Source organism: Acomys minous (genome assembly GCF_964271855.1).
Source record: "Acomys minous genome assembly, chromosome: 13".
Lineage (NCBI taxonomy): Eukaryota > Metazoa > Chordata > Mammalia > Rodentia > Muridae > Acomys > Acomys minous.
In genome coordinates, this window is record NC_140495.1 from 106,881,349 (window position 1) to 106,903,225 (window position 21,877).

General features: G+C 47.9%; 1 protein-coding gene across 2 annotated transcripts in view; it reads right to left on the minus strand.

The window, feature by feature from the left end:
* Positions 1–21,877, minus strand: part of ZFAND3 (zinc finger AN1-type containing 3) — a 206,571-nt gene that overhangs the window by 7,178 nt on the left and 177,516 nt on the right. For both annotated transcript variants that reach the window (XM_084754014.1, XM_084754015.1), the window contains one exon: positions 15,436–15,603. In XM_084754014.1, coding sequence (XP_084610140.1) covers positions 15,436–15,603 — 168 coding nt within the window. The remainder of the gene's footprint in view (positions 1–15,435; positions 15,604–21,877) is intronic.

Consider the following 21,877-nt stretch of genomic DNA (forward strand, 5'->3'; position numbering starts at 1 on the left):
AAATAACAAACCTCACCCTGCTGGTGGCCTTCACTACTGCTTCTCCACAACCCCAGCCATGCAAATGTCCCCACCACTTTCTGCCCTGTCTCAGCGGTGTCCACTGTCAGCCCTTACCTTCTCTCTGCCCACTCACTCTAGCCTCCACCAAACACAACCTGCTATCTTGAGGGAGGGGAGCAGCGGGCCCACACCATGAAGGATAACTGCCGCTTGTGAGGCTGCTCCAAGCAAGCCCTTTAGCCCCCATGCCCAGGGAGGAGAGGCTGCTGGGCACAACCATATAAAGTCCAACATTTATTGACAGGAAATGGCTCAAAGAAATTTCTGCTACAGGAAGTGACTACCTGCTCTGAACCCTGCAGGGACTGAGAGAGTTAACCATTGGAAGCTGGGGAGCAGCTACATTTCTGGTTGTTTCTTCCTTCGCTGAGGCCTCTATCTGGACCTGCAGTGGAGCGATGTGGGCTGGCAGAGTCTGCTTTGGGGTGACCTAGCTCTTTTCAGCAGGCCCTGACATCCAGGATGGTCTCTTCCTGCATCCCCTTGTGCCCTAAGAGGCAACACTTCTACGAAGCCTGCCCAGAGCTGCAGTGTGGGTGACCGGAACTGTGACCCGGCCAGCCCAGACTGAAAAGGAACCATCCTGGGCTCAGAGGTGCTCAGCTGCCAGGCTCCTGCCATGTGGCTCCCAGTGAACTAAGCCCTGACCAGCCATCCCTGGAAGCTCCTTTGCAAGCAAGGACCAGCTCGTCCCATAACTGATGCCTGTGTGGCAGTAAAGTCACAGGGCATCAGACTGAAAAGGCCACGCCCTCCTCTCTAGAGCACCTACCTCCAACTCTCTGCTACCTCCCCACCACAAGCTTGGTCACCTCCCCAATACCAGGACAAGCCCCTTTCCGTGAGATCCTGGGTTCTGTCAGGATGACCCATAAGAGTGTGGTTTGGGCTTCAGCTGCTGTTCTTGCTACAGTGTGGCTGACACTGTCACGGAACATCTCACAGTGGCGTATGCCCTCTGTCCTCACAGCTGAGGCACAGCTGCCCACCTGCCCTCACGTCTCAGTGGAGACTCAGTACCCTTCTCCCCAACCATCAATCTGTCTTCAAGGACTGCTGATGCCTGCTAAGTGGCCAGGCCAGTAAAGATTCCCACCGAGGAAATGCAAATTGCAGAGAAGCCTCATTTAAATATGTGATGACTACCCAGGAGACCTGGAAAACATGGTTAGTGACACCACAGGGACATGAAAACTTTGTAAGGACAACAGGAGCAGCTTCCTGTGCTGTGGGTATCTGTGGACATGAAGCCAAGAATCCTCCAAGTCTCAGGCAGAGTGTTTCCAAGTTTGTCACATATGGAGCTTCCCATGTGAGGTGCTGGGCTGGAGTGGAGAAGGGTGCAGGGGAGAGAAAGCAATGGCTGCAGTCACCCTGCAACAGTAGCACCTAAGCTGCACCAGCGTCAGGCGTCAGCGTCCTGTGTGCTGCTTTTAAGGCGAAGTCTCTCTACCAGAGTACGTGGATATGAATGCGGATTTAAGTGTTCGCAAGTGTGGGTGCACGCCCAAGACTGACTTCATGCTCTGGAAACCTTACTCACTGTTGGGTGCACTCTCGAGGAACCCAGGGCACGGGCGTGGCTAGTGCAACCGTGCAGCTTGCTCCAGGGACCCTCTTCTGAGTGCTGGATTAAGGCTGCCTGCCACGCCCACCTGGCATTTGTGCTAGTTCTAACTACTAAGCCGGGCCAGCATGCTTTTCTATTTTCTTCATGCTTTCTCCCAGGAACTCAAGAAGTACACCATGAGCTGTGTACAAGCAAAATCAAACTTTCCTGTATTTTAACAGGAAGTCTCATGTCTGCTGTCCACTCTTGAAGACTGGGATTTGGGGAGAGAAGCTGGCTTCCTGGCCCATCATGCTTGTTTAGTTGAACAGTTCTCCTGGAGGAAACAAGACTGGAGACACCGGTGCACGTCTAAAGCCAGACACGCTAGTTTACTCTGCCCTAGTGAACTGGCAGCACCATTCAGACCTTTTGTATACAAAGACCTGGGCTCGCCTGTGATCCCGGACTCAGGAGGCAGAGGCAGGTGGATCTCTGAAAGTTCGAGGCCAGCTTGGTCTACAAAACAAGTGCCAGGACTACACAAAGAAGCCATGTCTCAAACAAACAAACAAACAAACAAACAACAAAACAAAAGAAAGAAAAAGGGCTGTCCTCAAAGTCACTCAAGGAACAGAGCTGGGGAGGGATCACACACAAGGACACCACACTAAGTGGCTGCAACCTAGATCTGACCAGAGCCTTGCGGACCTCTTACTTGGGCAACACCACACTGACCACACTACAGCCAGGGTTGCCTATGTGAGTCCTTCTAGGTCTCGGGCAACACCTCAGCTGCTCAGGGCGCGGCTCTCATTAAGCCTCTCCCCAGGTCTAAAACCGCACACGCTGCCAGCTCTGACACTTGTCTGCAGTGCCGCGCCTCTACTCCTGTTTGCTGGAGACTCTCCTCCCACTCGGTCTCTAAGTCCCCTTGTCAGGTACAAGTCCACTCTCTTCTTCCAGAGCTGTCGCCATGGGGAGGCAGTGGCCAAGCCCCTCTGCCACAGCAGGAAAAGGAAGATGATTCCTGCCTAAAACTTCTGAACTCGCCCAGCAAGCCCTGGTTTCCTGCTGACTGCACTGCACCCTTCCAGGGCAGCCAGGGCTTGCCTCTCACACATCCAATCCTAGACATAAGTTCCTCCCACATGAACTTTTATTCATTCAGGCCTCAGCTTCAGGGTGTCTTCATCATAAAGAACCCCTAGATATTCATAGCATGCTTTGAAGGCATTTTGGACTACTTGTTACACCTATCATTTTAAAGCTACTTGTGGGACTTTTTTCATTTCAATGGTCTAGACTTCATGAAGCCAATGACCAGTTTTATAATTCCAGACATTGTTTTCAAAGTAACGAGGTTGGACATACGGAGAGGTCACAACCACACTGTGTTCTCTCAACCTAAGGGGCCAGCAAAGGCCAACCATGAGCTTGAGAGGATGACTCATCCTCTCTCTCTCTCCCCTCAGCAGCTTTCAGCGCCCAGCCCTTGGCATCTGCGCTTGCCCATGCTGTGTGATGTCAACTTCTGGCCTTCCAGCCTCACTTAACAGCCCCCAGCACGGACCCCTGCATGAAGCCCCACTCAAAACAGGAGCACCTACTGGCACGCAATGCTGAGCCACTTCACACAAGATATCCTGTATCACACTTTGGACTCCGCAGACAACCCTAGTCGGGCTAGCTGACAGGAAACTCAGACTGTTAATCCTCCTGAGCCAACACTGACCGACCTAACCTTCCTTCCCTGCTTCATAAATGGCAAATATCCATCCCGAGTCACATCAGATCCCAGATTCCTCTCCTCTCCTTCTCCTCACACAGCCCTTCTCCTCCTGAGAGGTTTCTTCAGACAACCTCTAAATCATGCCCTGCACCTGCCCCTTCCTCCACTGCATGCCATGGCAGAACAAGTGGAACACGCTGAAGGTGGGCGACAGTGGGGCTGGGGTGCAGACAGGCCAGCAGCTCCACTACCGCTTGCGGAAGGCCCTCTGTTAGAAGGACTTTGGACATACTTTGGGCTGATGTTTAGAATAGCTGGCCTGAGATGTACGTGTTTCACATTTAATTCACTCTTTAAATATAATAATGGAATATACAAATATAATAAGAAACTTCAAATGGTATAAAATAACCAAAAAAGTCTCTCACCTCATTTTCTGTCACCCTTCCTTAGGGCCAGGTCACTGTGGTCACCAGCCTATAAGTACTCTTGAAGGCTACACATACCAACATTTCTGCTTTTCTATCACAGGAGTATTTGTAAATTTTTAAATTACATCATGGCACTCTTGTGCTTAAAGCCTTACAACGCTAGAAAGTAATAAACTTGCAAAGGCTACCAAGCCCCCAGCTAGGTGCTGCCATCCAGACTCTCCTGCAATGGGTTCCAGTCACACCATGGGAGCTGACATCTATTGGGGGATGGTCGAATGTATTTGGATGCTAATTAATAAAAAGCCATCCCACTGGGGCAGGGCAGATGAGAAAGGTGTGGCTAAGCTTCCCTGGGCTTAGATGGAGAGAGGAAGCCGTCATGGGTTAGGTGGAAGAGAAGCACATGGCACGAGTGGATGGAGATTTGGCCCAGATGAAGAACATGAGCAAGTACTTGGCATTGTGGATGGGAGGTAGCTTGATAGACGTTATTAGAAGCAGATGGCATGGGACTGGGGCAGGGATTATATGAGAGGTATGTTTACCACTATGAGAGGTAGTGTAGAGGATTGCTATCTGCCCTGCCCCAGGTTAACTAAGGTTATTTTAAAATATAACAAGTGTCAGTGTCTTGATTGATTGCTAGCCGGGCCTACTGATAATATAGATAATTTAACAACAACACACATCATCTGCTCTCCCATGCAGGCCCACACTGTCCTCTCTGTCTAGGATGCCTCCCCCTAGCTGGGTGGCTTTGACTCCTACCCTCATCAGTGTTGCTCTATACCTTTAGTGATGCTTCTGTGATGGGACGTAAGTGCTCTGTGTATCCCGTGTGCTGTGCACCTCCCTCAAAGAGCACAGAGGTAGAGACTCATTCCAGTCTTGCAGAACTCAATGATGACAGACAAAAAATAACTTTATCTAACGGATGACTCGCTAAAGACAGAAAGAGACGATGTCTAGCATAAACGGACCCTTAACGTGAGCAAAGGTGCCTCCCCAGTGGGCACACTTCTGGCTCCACAAGTGACGAGGGTGCAGCAGGCACCTTTACTGACTGATGTGGACATATGTACTCGTGAACTAAAAGATTTATTTTTCTGCTGCTGCAATCAATCCAAACATCCATCACAGATTCATACACAGACATGCAAAGGTGGTGTGAGAGGCTCTTGGGGATCGTAAGCTGATGACAGCAAACACGCAGGCTTCTCACAGGCGTCACTGGTGTTCACTTCTCCCTCTTCCTAGTAATCAGTCACTCCAGATTCAAGAGAAAATTAATCCTGGTAGAACAGTTCAGCTCCAGGGAAGAACAATTTAAATGAAGCAAGAGTATTAACATAAGTCTGGTCCCTTAACTTGTAAATCTAGAACCTTCCCTCTCTTCCTGGCTCTATCTGTAACTTGGCAGGGCACAGCACAGAGAAAAGCATCACCGTATGTACTAATGACATGGACTCATGAGCCTCCCTGTGCTAACTCAACTCTCAAGGGCCAGGACTGACATAGATCAAGTAGGAAGGAACTTGTTGGGCCTCACAAAACTCCAATGGTAGCTGCCAGACTGCCTGTGGGGGTCCATAGGACTTGTCCTTAATTGGAGCATCCTCATCTGCCACCCAGATACAGCCCAGACCAGCCATTTCCCAGGCAGTTAGCAGGCATCCTGACAACTAAATACTCAACAGAAACTTTTGGCTTGTAGAGAGTATTCAACACTGGCACGGACCTGCTCCCTGCAGCCTTTTAGGACCTTCTTTGAAGATATGTCAGAGTGAGTGAAGCCTCTGAAAGGCTATAAAACACCTGAGATTCCTCACAGGCCAGTCTGACCTGTATTCCAGACACTGTAGAGGTTAGCGTGTGCACAGGTGGTGAGGCCTCTGATCAGACACAAAGGGGAACCCTGTCCTGTGTGACAGTAGGGGAGTTTCTGGGAATACAGACTCCAAGAAGCCAACCCAGGGTACTGGTAACACCCACACCAAACAGCTACTCTGCACACACTTTTCTGTTTGCAAAGCCCCTGGGAGAAGAGGGAAGAGACTAACGACCTCACAGGGCAGATGCTGAGAGGCAGCTATAGCCGCCTGGTTATTCTGAGCACTCCAGTGAACCACAAGGCTGACACAATCACTTGAGGTGGGGGGTTGTCTCTGAACTCTGCTATGTCAAGTCATCTCAGCAGACCTCAGGTGTGGTAAGCCATCCCTCTTCCTCATCAGTCAAGAAGCCCAGCCAAGACCTCTCATGGCCCTTGCAGTCCTGTCCCAGGGACTGGGCTCCCCAGCAGCCTGGCTCTGACTCTTAGACTGAATAGCTGTGACCACCACACACAGCCCATCACGGTCCACAGGGCTGTGAGCACCACACACAGCCCATCATGGTCCACAGGGCTGTGAGCACCACACACAGCCCATCACGGTCCACAGGGCTGTGAGCACCACACACAGCCCATCATGGTCCACAGGGCTGTGAGCACCACACACAGCCCATCACGGTCCACAGGGCTGTGAGCACCATACACAGCCCATCATGGTCCATGGTGCTAAGACCACCATACAGTGTAGCAGGGTCCATGGGCTACGACTACACAGGCCAGGTCCCTGGGAATTTAAGAGGATGGTAGAGGAATTGGGAGAGAGAAAAGGAGGCTGATATTAAACCAATACTCAGGACACATAACTCGCTCAAGTGAAAGGGAATAGAATAGAATTCCCCAGAATTTTGCAGTAAAGAAGGAAAACTGAAAACTCATATCCTGGAAGCAGTCTCTAAGTTCACACATCAGTGGTATTTTAGATGTGAGACCTCTGAAATGTAGGATCATGCTAGGCCATGAGGCAGCCAAGTCATAACTAATACAAAAGCTTACTTCCTAGATTTCTACTCAGTTGAAATTTCTAGTAATTGCCTTTAAATTACCTTTATGTTTCTTTCCTATGACACAGTGAGTTTATTAGTACAGTGGACTCTGAATGCATCAAGACTGCCTAAGGCAGGGCATCCTCCCCAGGAATGCACTGCTGAGGGAAGCCACAGTTAAGAGCATTCCAGGGGCACTAGTGTCTAGTGGCAGATATTCAAACTAGCTTTCAACACACACTGAAGGCCCTGGGAAAGATATCTCTCCTGAAAAACCTTGTGAATACTTACGCCATTAATTTTAAAGAAAAACAAATTTATCTCATTTTTATAAAATATTATTTCATACACACACACACACACACACACACAGATGTGTGTATATATGATGCATGTATGTGTGTGTGGAGTAACTGAATGCTATTTGGTGTCATTGTGCTGCAGAGACCCCCCTATAAGGGTCCCAAATCCTAAGCAGAGATTTGAAGTCTGAACTAAATGGAAGTTAAGGAGTCAAAGATACTGGTTTGGCGGAGAGATCAAAAGGCACAAATAGTTCATGAAGACACGTTGGGTCAGATGTGGACAGTATGGCAGGAAGGGGTGACAGGGAGGTGCACTTATTGAGCCTGAAGCCTTCAACTGAGGGCAAGAAGGGACACTGCCATGAACAGTCAGCAGCCACACCAAGCACACAGTGCACCCAGAAAGTGATCACCTTTCCACATATACAAGTGAACTGCGGGGCACGGGGCTTCCTCCGCTAAGTCATGTGTGAATGCTTCCTACACTGTCCTGGACACACTCTTTAAATACGAGCACTAACTATTACTAGGATGAGGACAGCTGAGGGAAATTCACACTTAAGTTTTACTTGCTGAAAAGACTGAATTTCAGCCCACAGAAAGGCAAAGGTGCCTGGAGGCAGTCGGTAAGTGCAGGTGTGTGCTTAGCTTTTAAGCTAACAGCTCCCCTGTGCATCTACTCCAAAAGAGAGAAAGGAAGGAAGGTACAGACCGGGAGAGAGTAGACTGCCTGTTCATGATGACATGTCATACATGGGCAGCACCTTATGAAATACAGAGCTAGCAGGAAGTCTAGCCAGGCTGGAGATGCTCCAAGAAAACCAACTGTATTTTCTGAGGAAGCAGCAACCTAAAAACAGGCAGTGTGGATTCCAAGCACAATGCCATCAGAAATTCAAAAGACACAGCATCAACTGGACAAAATGTATATAGAGAAAAATATAAAACATGGCTAAGAAATTTTTTAAAGACCTAAATAAGTGGAGACATCTGCATTTATTAAGACAGCAGCTCTGCGCCCTCATCACCAGACTCAGAAGCAGGAGCTGCTGCAGGGTGGTCCATAGTCTCTTCATCCACCCCACCCACCCCTGGCCAGGCCAGCCCTGCTGTCAGTTACTTTCTTCTGTTTGCAAGGTGAAGTGACACTTCACCAAGATGTCTGCATAGACAAAGCACACAGAGAAGATGTTCAGTGTGTATAAGATGCTCCCTGGTCCAAGGAGAAGAAAATCAGTAACACTGGGTGAACAGGAGCTTGCTAGGACAACTGGAGAGGACCGATCAAAGTGTACTGAAGGTTGCCAAGGACACAGAGAAGCTAAGACCAACGCAAGGCACTGCTGAACAACTGTGAAGTGGCACAAGACACTGCTGATGGTGCTACCTAGTGTCAGATGTACACCTGCACTTGACACTCCACCCTATGTACCTACCCTATAAAAATTAGCTTGTATATCATGTCTGTCCACCTAAAGATTCACAGAGAAATGCTCACTGCAGCTGATAGACATGGGCTACCTCTTCTCAGTGTGACATTCTCAGAAGAAAAATAACAACCAATAGCAACACAGATGACTCTCAAACCATGTCACATGACACACACCTAAGATTATACGCTGTGAATCCACTGATATTAAAATTCTAGAAAAAGCAGAACAGCCAACAGAAAGCAGGTCCTGGTGGGCTAGGGCTAGGGCAGGAAAGGACTTGAGAGAGGGGACCAAGTCCTTCTAGAATGGTGGAACTATAAAGCCAAATGGTGAATTTACTAAAAACATTCTGAATTGCAAAATGGGAGAATTTTATATGTAAAATGTTATGTATATTAATTTTTAAAAACTTAAAAAGTCTTTCAAGACAAAGAACCAAAATTTATTTTTGTCTATACACAGTCTGGACAGGCTAAACTGTCCAACAGACTCTGACAAGAGCTGTCATGGCACTATCCCTGTTGCTAAGTGGCTACACGCTGCCACTGAGGTGGAACCCTTCGTGTCATGAGATCAGATGCCAGTAGGGAGAGGTGGGAGGTGACACGGGTAGCAGACATGCTCTGGGCATCCTGTACATCAAGGGCTGAGCCTCTGGTGCTTGTTTTCCGTGGGGAAGGGCAGTGTCCCTGTCTGTGCTGTCTCCACTGTGGTAGGCCAAACACACAAGGCAGGCTGGACTCCTGGAGTGGGTGCATCTGCTGTGACAGATGAACAGCACAGGGACTCTAACACATTAAACGGAGGTGGCTGCTTAACATAAGCACAGTGAGGGTGGGAAGAGCCATTGCAGGGCTCCTAGCATGTTTGCTTCTCTTGTGTGTGGTAACTCCCACCAGAAGATTTCCCCCCTTTTGGAAATGTGGACAAGACACATCTTCCTCTTGAGCCATGGGTAGCACACACCCCAGCTGCTACCTCAGGAGTATGGGAGAAACTTGAGCTGTCATTACCAGACTCAAAAACAGGAGTTCCTGCAGGGTGGATCTCCTCATCGCACCAGCCAGACCAGTTCTGGCTGTGGTAGAAGACCTCTAGTCTCTAAAAGAGACGTCAGACCAAGGCGGCTACATCCCAAACCACTGATGATGCTTCCTCTGAGCCAAAAATCCAACCTTTTCAACCCAGAACTGGAACCCTTCTCTTCCTCTCTACTAGCCCCTTGCACCTGATGCCAGTTCTGCCAAGTGCAGACGCCATTACGACAACCAACGCTGCCCAAGTGCTCACCCTGTCCTACATCTCTTCCTTAAAGCCGTAACTGCAGAACCTGCCCAGTCTTCCTGCCTCCACCCTCTTAATGCATCTTGTAACTCGGTAACGACTCTAGAGATAGGCTGTCTGGTGGTAGTTTATTACGTATGTATGTGCATGCTTTCTTGTGAGGTCCAGCAAATCACTACATAGGAAAAGCATCCCATAGGTCCTTTGGGAAGTAGCTGTTGTAGACCAGGGCATCTTGTTATGCCAAGAGTAAGGACTTGATCCTTTTCCTCCCTCACCTTGTCAGTGAGGAGAGGAGCCTGGCTGAAAGAACATCAATTTGTCCAAGTGTGGAGCAATGTGAGTAATGAAAAACATTATATATAGCACTGACTCATGAGCCTGCAGAAAAGGATGGAAGGGGGGACCCATAGCAGTCATAGGTTAAAAAAAAGGGGGGGACACCATTCAGAGAATGCCAGTGTTACATGACAGTGTGGAATCAAATGACTAGGGCTAGAGAGATGGCTCAGAGATTAAGAGCACTGTGTGTTCTACCAGAGGTCCTGAGTTCAATTCCCAGCAACCTCATGGTGGCTCACAACCATCTATAATGTGATCTGATGCCATCTTCTGGCCTGCAGGTGGCCTCCAGATAGAGTGTTAATATATATAAAATAAATAAATCTTTTTAAAAAAAATTCATGACTAGATGCCACACCTCAAGGGCATCTTTTGTTTTTTTCAGACAGGGTCTCCCTATGTAGCCTTGGCTGGCCTTGAATTCTCTATATAGACCAGATTAGCATCAAACTCATAAAGTTCTGCCTGCCTTTGTCTTCAGAGTGCAGGGATTAAAGGCGTCTGTCATGGTGCCCAGCCTCTCAAAGACATTTTGATGAAAAGCAAGACATTAACATATTGTCAGAATATTTTCCTCACGTTGCTTATTAGGTGCCCTAAAGAAGTTGGAGGAGAACATGGCTGGGTGTGCAGGTGACTCAAGGAACATGGCTGGGTGTGCAGGTGAGTCAAGGAACATGGCTGGGTGTGCAGGTGACTCAAGGAACATGGCTGGGTGTGCAGGTGGATCAAGGAACATGGCTGGGTGTGCAGGTGAGTCAAGGAACATGGCTGGGTGTGCAGGTGAGTCAAGGAACATGGCTGGGTGTGCAGGTGACTCAAGGAACATGGCTGGGTGTGCAGGTGGATCAAGGAACATGGCTGGGTGTGCAGGTGAGTCAAGGAACATGGCTGGGTGTGCAGGTGAGTCAAGGAACATGGCTGGGTGTGCAGGTGAGTCAAGGAACATGGCTGGGTGTGCAGGTGACTCAAGGAACATGGCTGGGTGTGCAGGTGAGTCAAGGAACATGGCTGGGTGTGCAGGTGGATCAAGGAACATGGCTGGGTGTGCAGGTGAGTCAAGGAACATGGCTGGGTGTGCAGGTGACTCAAGGAACATGGCTGGGTGTGCAGGTGAGTCAAGGAACATGGCTGGGTGTGCAGGTGAGTCAAGGAACATGGCTGGGTGTGCAGGTGACTCAAGGAACATGGCTGGGTGTGCAGGTGACTCAAGGAACATGGCTGGGTGTGCAGGTGAGTCAAGGAACATGGCTGGGTGTGCAGGTGAGTCAAGGAACATGGCTGGGTGTGCAGGTGAGTCAAGGAACATGGCTGGGTGTGCAGGTGACTCAAGGAACATGGCTGGGTGTGCAGGTGAGTCAAGGAACATGGCTGGGTGCAGGTGAGTCAAGGAACATGGCTGGGTGTGCAGGTGGATCAAGGAACATGGCTGGGTGTGCAGGTGAGTCAAGGAACATGGCTGGGTGTGCAGGTGGATCAAGGAACATGGCTGGGTGTGCAGGTGACTCAAGTAACACAGACACCAAGAGGCTGATGACACTGAGCCTCAGTACAGTACTAGAGCTGAATGACAAAATGCAACTGAAATCATTAAGAAGCAGAACCCAAACAATGGTGCTCTAATTTTAAAACCCATGAAAGTGTGTGTGTGCGAGTGCGCGCACGCACACACTTTAAAATGTTGAACTTGTAAAACATGTTTGTAAGAATGTTCTAGATTAAAACAGATGAAAGATACTAAAAATGACAGCTGCTCCTGCACAAGAGGAGAAGCATGCGGGAAAAAGAGCGTTACTAGATCAACAGACACAAATGGAACATGGGTGGAGACCCAGGAACAGCACTGGCATGAGCCCCTGAAGCTGGTGTGTGCTGCTGTGACAGGCTCACAGAACAATATCTGTCTGTGTCCCTAGCAAACATGTACAGGAAGGAAAAGCCCTGATGATCACAACAAACTTTCATGTGGCCCAAGAAAAAAAAATATTTCCAAATAGAGCTGAAAACAAGACCTGGGGGCCTCTGCTAACTTGTTCAGAGGGGCCCAGAGAATCTTTTTGTGAATAGCTCTCAAGACTGAGGGGTGTCCAGAGCGGTATGAGTGGTCACATGGGTGTCAGTCCACTGGACCTCTGGAAGTGGGCCAGCAAGCAGAGCTACCACATTGCCCAGCTCCTTCTCATGGGCACATACAGCCCTATGTAAGTGTCTCTATGTAAGTGTAAGAGTCCTGTGTCTCTTACTCCCCACAACACTTTAGCAAAATGCTTTGAAAGGTGATTTCAATAAAACTTGCCATTTTGCTTTGACACTGAACGACAAGAGGCAAAATGACAATCTCAGCACATGAAGACAACACACTGTAGAGGCCCCAGCCTCAGCACCATGGGGCTCTGACATGAACAGAAAACTTACTCCAAAGACAATCAAGAAAGTGAGATTACCACGAGGTCATAAAAACAGCACTGGGACAGTGTGAAGCCTGCCAAGTTACCACGTACTAAAGACATGCAAAAATGTACACAAATCCTTCACTAGCACATGCGAGGTAATTCTGTGGTTTTGAGGAGCAATGTATAGCAACCACAAAGCCATGCTGGGGGCAGGGGTGTCACACAACACAGCATTCAGGGGCTGTGCATAACCCAGACTCAATAACAGTGACCAGACTTAGAACATCCTCTAAGTGGCTTAGGAGACAAGACTCTTGCAATAGGAAGGATCAATTCTGTCAACCTGTCAAGTGGAAATGCAACAAGCGAACCTATTCTAATGCTCCAGGATGCAGGACCACTCCACCCACACCACTTGCCTGTTCTAACTGGTGCCTGGAAAAGGGTATTCCTTTGGGATCGTTGACATAAAGGTTATCTAGTCACAGTGAGGCAGAAGAGAACTCATCTTCAAAATTCACCTCCTTATTGAAAGCCCAGGGAACGTCCTGGCAATTAACAATTCCTATCACCTACAGCTGTCCTATGTGAGAAGGCTCAGAACTCGCCTTACAAATTGCTCTTTTGAAGATCAAAGGAAAGCTGAATGTGTCTGTGTGTGCTCTCGATGAGACTGTAATTTAATGGAATTTTTAGAGAAGGCTTTGCTGGCAGTGCTTGGATGACAGCCCCAGGGCGGAGGATTCAGGGGAGCTTGGCCACTCTTCCCTTTGGAGCATCTTCTCTGCCTTTAATTGGCACCTCATTAGAAATTAATGAAAATGACATCCTCTGTTCTTCCTGCTCTAGGCATCGAATGCTACAAAAAGGCCCATCACAATTCATAACACATTCAATTTATATAGCAATGGCTCTTAAGCATTATTTATGAGATGTGAACTTCTTGTCAGCAGTTAATAACCTGTACAGAATGGAAGGGGAATAGAAGAAAAGATTGTGAATATATACAGAGAAAGATTTTTCTGCAGTGGAGAAGTGTCCTGTTTTAAGTTCAACTACGTTGAGTCTTCACTTTCAGTAATAAACGTTTCCCTCTAGCACCTTTCAGGGCAGTTAGTATCTTCCCAACACTCCATGTATCCTCAAGGAGATCACCACACAGCCCACCCTTCCCTGGAGGAAGCCAAACAGGCAGGCAGAAGGGAGCAACACAAACCAGTTTGTTAAAGCCAGCCCCAGAGCATAGCCACCCTTGCTTTCCTCACCTTTTAAACAGTGGCAGTCATTTTTCTGGGCTTGGTGGTCTAAGACTCTCTAGGAAGGCTACTTCTGAAGGGACTTTTATCTTAAAACTGGACAAGGAACTACACGTTGTTAAGTAGTTGAGAACGAAGTCAGGTCTATAGTGAACCTAAGGACCTACTTAAGAGACCAGCCTCCTGGTCAGGAGGTGAAGAGCTTGAGGCATAACTGCGAGTTTGGTAGAACAGCTGGCAACAGTGAGGGGCACAGGGCCATCTATTAATGACTTCTGGACTTTTTCAGCTGGGTGCTAAGACCTCTGGAAGCTGAGTGGTTTGCATCAAAGCTGCAGGGTAAATGTGGAGACCTGGATCCTCTAAATGTCTCTGCACTCCCCCTTGCCGGCCTGAGGAGGAGAGGAAGCGTCAGCCACTGCCACGAGCACCCCATGGACCAATGGCTTGATCCGTCTCAGCAAACCCTGCATACTACACCAAGGCCCCAGTCACCTTTGGGGAGGAAACAAGAACATTTCTGCCGTTCTGAGAAACAACCATTCTGATAAGGGCAAGAGCAGAAATGGCCGGGGAGGCCGTTCAACACAGCTAAATGAAATGCTGAAAAGCACCACAGCTCACCTGACCACAGATGCAAGAATCTGCAACCTCAGGGACCACACAGACCTTTCACTATTGACCAAAGTCACCAGACCCCAAAACTTCCTCAGCTACCACAGAAGCCTTACTGGGGCACACAGACTTTGTTATAAGCTGAGCCTAAACCCTGCGTACAGTGTCTGCTCCACCAACCCCCACTCTCTTCTTTATACATGACAATTCACAGCAGAACTTAATACCACACCCCACTTCCCTGCCCCCACAGAACGTGACAAACACACACAGGTGGGGGTGGGGGGCGGGAATCAGTTCAGAAACAACTGTTCCAATCTAATTTCCAGGAAAAGCCAGCCCCTACCCCTGCCTGCCTATTTTCACTGCACAGATAACTGAGGCACCAGAGCAGAAAAGGTTGTCTTCTCAGAAAACAGGTAACAGGCAAAACAAGCTTTCACAAGAATGCAGGGCACTGTGTAACCCCCTGTGCCAGCAACTGCAATGTGGGATAGCTACAGCCCGAAGGTGATGAGGGGAGAGAAAGCTCACTTCCTGGAATGAAGATGGCGAGCTCTCAGCCTCGAAAGCCAGGCTCAGAGTCAGCCAGGTGACAGCTCTGTTTCACACACCACCTTTCCTCACTGCATGTTCCAAAAATCAGAAAATGAAAATAGGAACAAGGAAACTGTGAGCGAGCCAAAACTAATGCAGCTACCTTTATGACATGATATATGTGGCCATGGAGAAAAGCAGGCCTTGCCTACATTTTGTTCCCGTGTGTGCAAGGCACAGTTTAAAAAAAAAAAAAATCATATCCACGTGCCGAGTCCTGAGAGGTGGCATAGGGGCAGAAGCGCTGGAGAATGAAGAAAGATGACGATGCCCCAGCTGCCTCAAGGTGTTAACTCACTGGGTCAGTGAGGGTTCCAGAAAGGAAAGCTCCTAATCAAACAATAATAGGAAAGGGATGTGGGGAAATATATATTAAGACGCTCATCTAAGACGAACTGTCTCTCAGTTCTATGGCGCACGTCCTTCCTGCTAGTTTGCTTAACTTCAAAAGTCTTGAGTGGGAAAGCAGCAGATCAGCGAGTGGGAGGCTGACAGTAGAGGCAGCATGCAGGTCTGAGACAGAGGGGATCAGGAGGGTGCCCTGGTAGGGGTGCTCACCACAGCGACAGGATCCCAGTTCCTGCTGCACCAGCTCCAGCTTAGTCTGGCACTGGAAGCACCGACGCCGACTCTTCTGCTTCGACCGGCTGCTCTCCTCAGGCCGCTCGGTGTCCTCTAGTAGCCGTGGCCGTTTCACAGGTGAAGCCTCGTTCTCAGACTGTGAATCTGATCAAAGCAACACATTTGAGGATCAGGACTAGCACCCTGCTGAGCAGACACAACTGCCCAGAGCAGCCCCAAGTCTCTCCAGTTAGTTGCTCATATCGCAGCCAAGTCTCAAACCACTGAAAACCTCAGACAAGAGGTCTAAAGTGCTTACTAAGAACCTGGAAAGGCCCTACAGTGTGCCTGCCTCCAGCCTCTCTTTCCCACGGTGTCTCACTGCTTTCCCCTAGGGCTCCACCTACATTTGCCTCCTGATAATCTTTGACCTTTCTGTTCTCTCTTCACAACACTCAGTGCTCCATGGAGCCTGCTTTAAGTCTTTGTTCCAGGCTGCTTTCCAACTAAGTCTTGTCCCTGGAGTCCCCATGTGGTCACTTATTCTCTGAGCACAGTACAACAGCCCTCCCTGTTCTTGCCTTATACTCCCCTCCTGTGAGGATCGTGGCCCCCGAGGGTTAAGACAGCAGTACAGCACATGCTGGCTTTGTCTGTGAGGCAGCTCTGAGATAGTTCCATCCATTAATGCACTCAAACTGTAAAGAGACTGGGTGGGAAGTACTGGAACACCGTAGAAGACACGGCCTGGCTGGGAATGGAGGTCACTGGGCTGAGTCCCTCGAGGACTATCCTGCCCTGTCTGCCAAGATGTGACATTCACCCTCCCTTCTGCACACCGAAACCACTGAATGCACAAGCAAACTAACACTAAGAATCCTGCCTGCTGGGTGTCTGTCACAGGGATGAAAACCAAATATGCCTCAGCTCTTGCGGGGGTGGAAGGGTGCTGGGGTGCTCGCCTGCTGACTGGCCGCTGTGCCTCCCCGCACTACCGTGAGCACTGGGTGGGTGACACGCCGCTCCTGGCAGTCCTTGCTGTCTAGCTTTTGAGAAGCTGGAGCATGGAAGGATGGACATGTTGGCACAGGCTGTCTCTGTGTGGAGTGGATGCTTCCCCAGACCATGAGGAGGGCAGTGTGTCCACAGCTCTGGCCCCTGCCACCCACTACAGATGCCCTGCACTGTTCATCACCAGTACAAGTTCCGCTGCCCATCCCCTTCAACTCTTCCAGGCCAGTCGGAGGTTTCCCCAACACAAGCCAACTGAAGAAGCCCTCCGAAGGAAACACTGACAGCAAGCTCAACCTATTTCCCAGCTCTGCTGAGCAAAGCTGTCCAGACCCAGTTAGTGCAGTGATGAAGACTGCCACACAGGCCGTGCCCACTCCTCCTGCTTACGCAAGAGCAAAAAAGGAACAATCTAAATGTAAATCATTACAAAGCAGCCAGCCAAAAGGAATTCACCTTGCATAAGCCACAGGGCTCTCCTGGGGGTCCTTTCCCACAAAAATGGCACTATTTGTGGTAATAACGCTATTTAGGTACCTAACAAAAACCTCTACTGCCTATGTCCTATTTGAAGCATCTTTTAAAGAAATGTCCCTTAACCTGGAATGAGAGGTGTGGTCCATACAAGGAGAAGGCAAGTTGAAGATGCCTTTTTTTTTTTAAGCTATTTTGAGGAGGATGCAGAGTAGAAGAAAGGAGGGAGGGCAGGGGAGGGCAGGAGGGAAGGGAGAGACGGGGTAAGAAAGAGAGGAGAGAGTGTGTGTCGCCCACACCACATATATATGGAAGCCCTCTGAGGCCAGAAGAGGGTACTAGAGCTATAGGTAGTTATAAACCAGCTGGGAACTGAACTGCAGCTCACAGGAAGAGAAGGAAGAGCTCTTTACTTCTCAACCTTCTCTCCAGAGATTTAAAAAATACATATACATACATACATACACACACACACACACACACACACACACACACACACACATATATATATATATATATAAATAAAAGCTGAGTATGGTGGCATAACACAATTTCAATTTCAATTTCAACACTCGGGAAGTAAAGGCATACAGATCATTGGACGTTCAAAGTCATCTGGGTCTGCACAGCAGCTTGCAGGCTAGCTGGGCTACATAGTGAGACCCTGCTCGATGGATGGATGGATGAGCAAGTAAGCTAAACATGAAGGTTAAGCCTGATGCTAATGTACTTATAAAAAATGACCCCTCAGACTACGGGCCTCTTTCACTTCCACCTCTGCAGGTACACCTGTCTGGAAAAGCACAGAGCTGGAATTCAAAGCTCCTTGGAGGAGTTTTGTCCAAACAGCCCAGTGTGCCTTCTACTGTGGGGTACATGCTTCCCATTAATTCTACTTTACTTCCAGGTGTCAGCAGTGCAGAAGAGGGAAACCCTGCAGCATTCAATGGCATCAGGAAGGAGATGTGAAGAAAAGCATTCACGTTGCAAATCACCATGGGTGGGAACCAAATTTCCTGTCTGCACGGTCTTACTGACAGGTGTCTTCACTGAGCACCTGCTTCAATGGGGCCCCCAAAGGTAGGACAGTCCAGGCTGGATCTCTTTTCCTCTTAGTCTCATATAATCAGACTACATGCCAAAGAGTGTCAGTAATGATAGGGAACAAGTCTGCATGGTACCCTGCTGGCTCCCTTTAACCATGCTACTTTAATATAAACACTAAGAACTTATACGGTCTTGTAGGCAACAGAAAGGAGGTATTCTTAGAATAACACGATCTAAGGGAGGCTTCTGATGCTACCAACAGTTTCTGGCTACAATGGACTGGCCATCCTAAGGATATACTGGGCCCTAGTTGTTCATCTGAGAGCCAGTTTCCTAGCATCTGCATATGTCTGCAACCAAATACATCTGTGTGTCCAGCTGTGCTGTAAGCTGCAGCTTTATGTGACTCTGTACCATGGTTCTCAACTTTTCTCATGCTGCCACCCTTAATCCAGGTCCTTGTGGTTGTGGTGAGCCCAACAATACAGTTTTCCTGTTGCCACTTTGTAACTGCAATTTTGCTGCAGCTATGAATCGTAATGAAATTATATGACATGCAAGATATCTGGTATTTGACTCCTGTGAACAGGTTATTTGACCTCTCCCCCTCCCCCCAATGAGGTCATGACCCACAGGTTGAGAGCTACTGCTCTACACCAAGATGAACTACCCAGCAGACTGTGTACTCTTGGAACCAAGACACACTTCTGAGACTCTGAAAGATGCACTGACTTTCTCCGCCCTCGCCGATGGCCTGCATTAAATGGTAAGAAGCCCTCCGCCCTCTGACGCTCTCCAACATGAGGAAGGATGGACTGAAACTCCTCCAACTGTCTGCTGCATGCTGCCATGCTCACTGTGTTGTATGTCACCTCTTGGTGAAGTAAGTCACTCTCTGACATCTTCCCACAGGTCAACTTGGTGTTTTAATTAGAAGCTAATGAAATAAACAGAAGTCTATAGACTCAGCATCAATGCTATGGAAGAATTTTATATCTCCTCTACTAATTATTTAATGAAACCTTCTGCCGTGGGGCGAGTTGCCTAAATAAGAGAAACAGATGTCTAGTGCAAGGATTCTAATTACATAATAATGAACTAAATAATTTAACTACTCAATTATAAATTTTGAGTCAGTTAGAAAAAGACTATCAGAAAAGACCCAAACATGAGAAGAGCCATCTACTGTCCACCTGGAATCAAACCTTGATTATTTGTCTTCTGCTTCTAAGTTTCAGTCCCTCTAACTTGAAATACTTTCGGGTTTGGAAACAATGGCAGAAACCATCTAGTTAATCTATTTGCATATGCTGAACTTGGGCAGTAAGGGTTAAATGTGGAGAGCAAGGTGAACAGAAATAACCTCACACTCAGCTTAACTGTCAGAAGAAACGCTCCTGGAAAGGAGCATGCTCATTAGCAGCAGGAGGAGCTGCAGTGCCAAGCTAGACACGGTTCCCACCCCAGGAGTTAGGAGTGACTTCTAATTAAGGTCCTTCATAAAGAGCCAACAAAGCACATTTCCCCCAGTGCCTCCTCTGGAGAGTTACTGCAGGCTGGGGTGTGCCCACACAGGCTGCCGCACTCCCACGCCGGGCACGCAGCTCTCAGCACTCAGGACCCTTCTTCTCACCCAGTGCTCAACAATGATAAAGACACCACATGAGATCTTTAAGAAAAATGTCGCCTATTTTACCTGTGTCCGATTTCTTGGTCTGAAGGCAACCACTGCTCAACATGTGACAGAGGAAACCAAGTACAGTGTTTAAAAAAAAATGTCTACAGAGAGAAATTTCTCTAATTGGACTTTGCTAGCCAAGTGCAGACAGTAACTAGCACTGAGTCTTTCAGGAATACATTTACAACGAAAGCCTGACAGCAACAAACAGGGCTGCTGCTTCTCAAACTGTTTTGTCTCTGACAGAGATCCACGTTTGTTCCTTACTGTCACTGTTCTTGTCTTTATTACTCATGTTCTCTCCTAAAAATTTCCAAATGAATTGTGTCAGGCCTGTCAAAACTGCATCCCATCTCTCTTACTCTCCTGGCAATGTGCAGCTGGCAGCACACGCCCACTCCAGGCTGCTAACACTAGCGGTGGCCTACTGACATCTCAGGCAGGCTCGCACCCTCTACTCCAGCTCACCCTCAACCCAGAACCCCAGAGCCAGAGACAACATGCAAAAGAGAAGAAACCCTCCCCCCAGCCCCCACCACACCTTCCACACAGCTAAGAAACAGAGGTGCCTGTTTTATCTCAGGCTCTGTGGCAGCTTTTGAGGTACTCCATCAGTTTTTTTTTAGAACCTATCATAGTCTCTTGACAGATTGACATTTATGATCCCAACAGCCTGTGCAAACATCAGTAAGAGCAATAATTAATGAACCCCCACACATCACTGCTGTCTCTCCTTCTACCATTTAAAGGAGCTCAAGCTGCTAAAACCTCTGTCCATGAAAACCACCACCCTCTCCCTGGAAAAACTGATAAGAGACTTGAAAAGGGCCAGTTTTACAGGTTTCTTCTTATGCTTTGCTTCTGGAGCACGTGGAAGATCAGACTGTCCTTCTCCTGGCATTTTACTCTGTGCACCACAAAAATCTTCAGGACAATGAACTCCCTCATTATCCACTACCAATTATTTTTGCACTTAATTGAGAGACTTTCCTTTCTTTTCTTATTATTTCTAATGACCCTAGGATAATTTCAAAATCACAAGTTTAAAAATAAAAAAAATAAAAATAAAAACATTGCATGAACAGAGAATGAGACTCTAGAGGCTGATGACTAAAATCTTGTGAAGAAGGCTTTCATTTGATATGGAGAGGAGTCTGAGCCTAAATACTGCCAGATGCCAGTCCTAGAACGTAACTGGCGAGGCAGCCCAAGTTTTAGCCATTAACCCACCCACCTTCCAACCCCACACTCCTTACTCCAATTTTATTTTTTCTGGCTGTCTCGTATGTTCTTAGACACAGCAGGATGGGCTCGTCCTTTCACACACCCTGTAAACTGAACACAGGCCTCTAATTCTTCTCTTTGATGGTAAAAGAAGATGGGGAAACTGAGCGGAGTAGCCTCAGAAGACTCTTGAGAATGCATCGCAAGCTTTGGAGGTCTTCTTCTAGGGGTCAAAGGTTTGGAGGTCTTCTTCTAGGGGTCAAAGGTTCTCTTGTCTAACTGTCCTCATGGCAGCAATGTGAATGTGCTTCCACAGAAATTTTATTATAGTTAACACCACTGAACCAGGCATACCAAAAAGTGCTCTATCACTAGGCTGCCCCCAGCACTATAAAGACTTCCTTAAGAGTAGCAGCACATAGACTTTTAAACGTCTTTGCTAGTTTTCATATGGAATGTGAGGTGCTCTGATTTATTCTATTTATGAATCTACATATTGATACTATCATTTAACTTTTAAGAAGGGAGATTTTTAACTGCACACTTCTCCTCTAATACATATTCAAAACCAACACCATAAAAATTTCATCAGGCACCCAACAAGCCTACATAGAGCACTTAAGGGGTAGGCACTCTGTGCTCCGCCCAGGCCCTCTGGAGTTTGGAGGGAAGAGTCCTCTACCTTGGCAAGAAGTGGTTAAGAGACTACACTACTGACTACTACCTACTCACGGTTTCCCCCAGCCTGACTTATCCCTGTGACTAATGCAAATCATACCTGTAAGTATCTCCTTTCGCTTGGCTTGTGGGAAGACTGTCTTTTTACTCCTGGTTGACTATGTGATATTGTTGATAATGGGTATTAAAACATGTATTCATTGTTAAATAGCTCAAGTTGCTTAGCTTTTTGTTAAAAACGAAGAACGCTCTTATATTAAAGACATAAATAAACAGCACAACAAAATTCATTCTCGACAATAATCACAATCTTATTTAGTGACATCC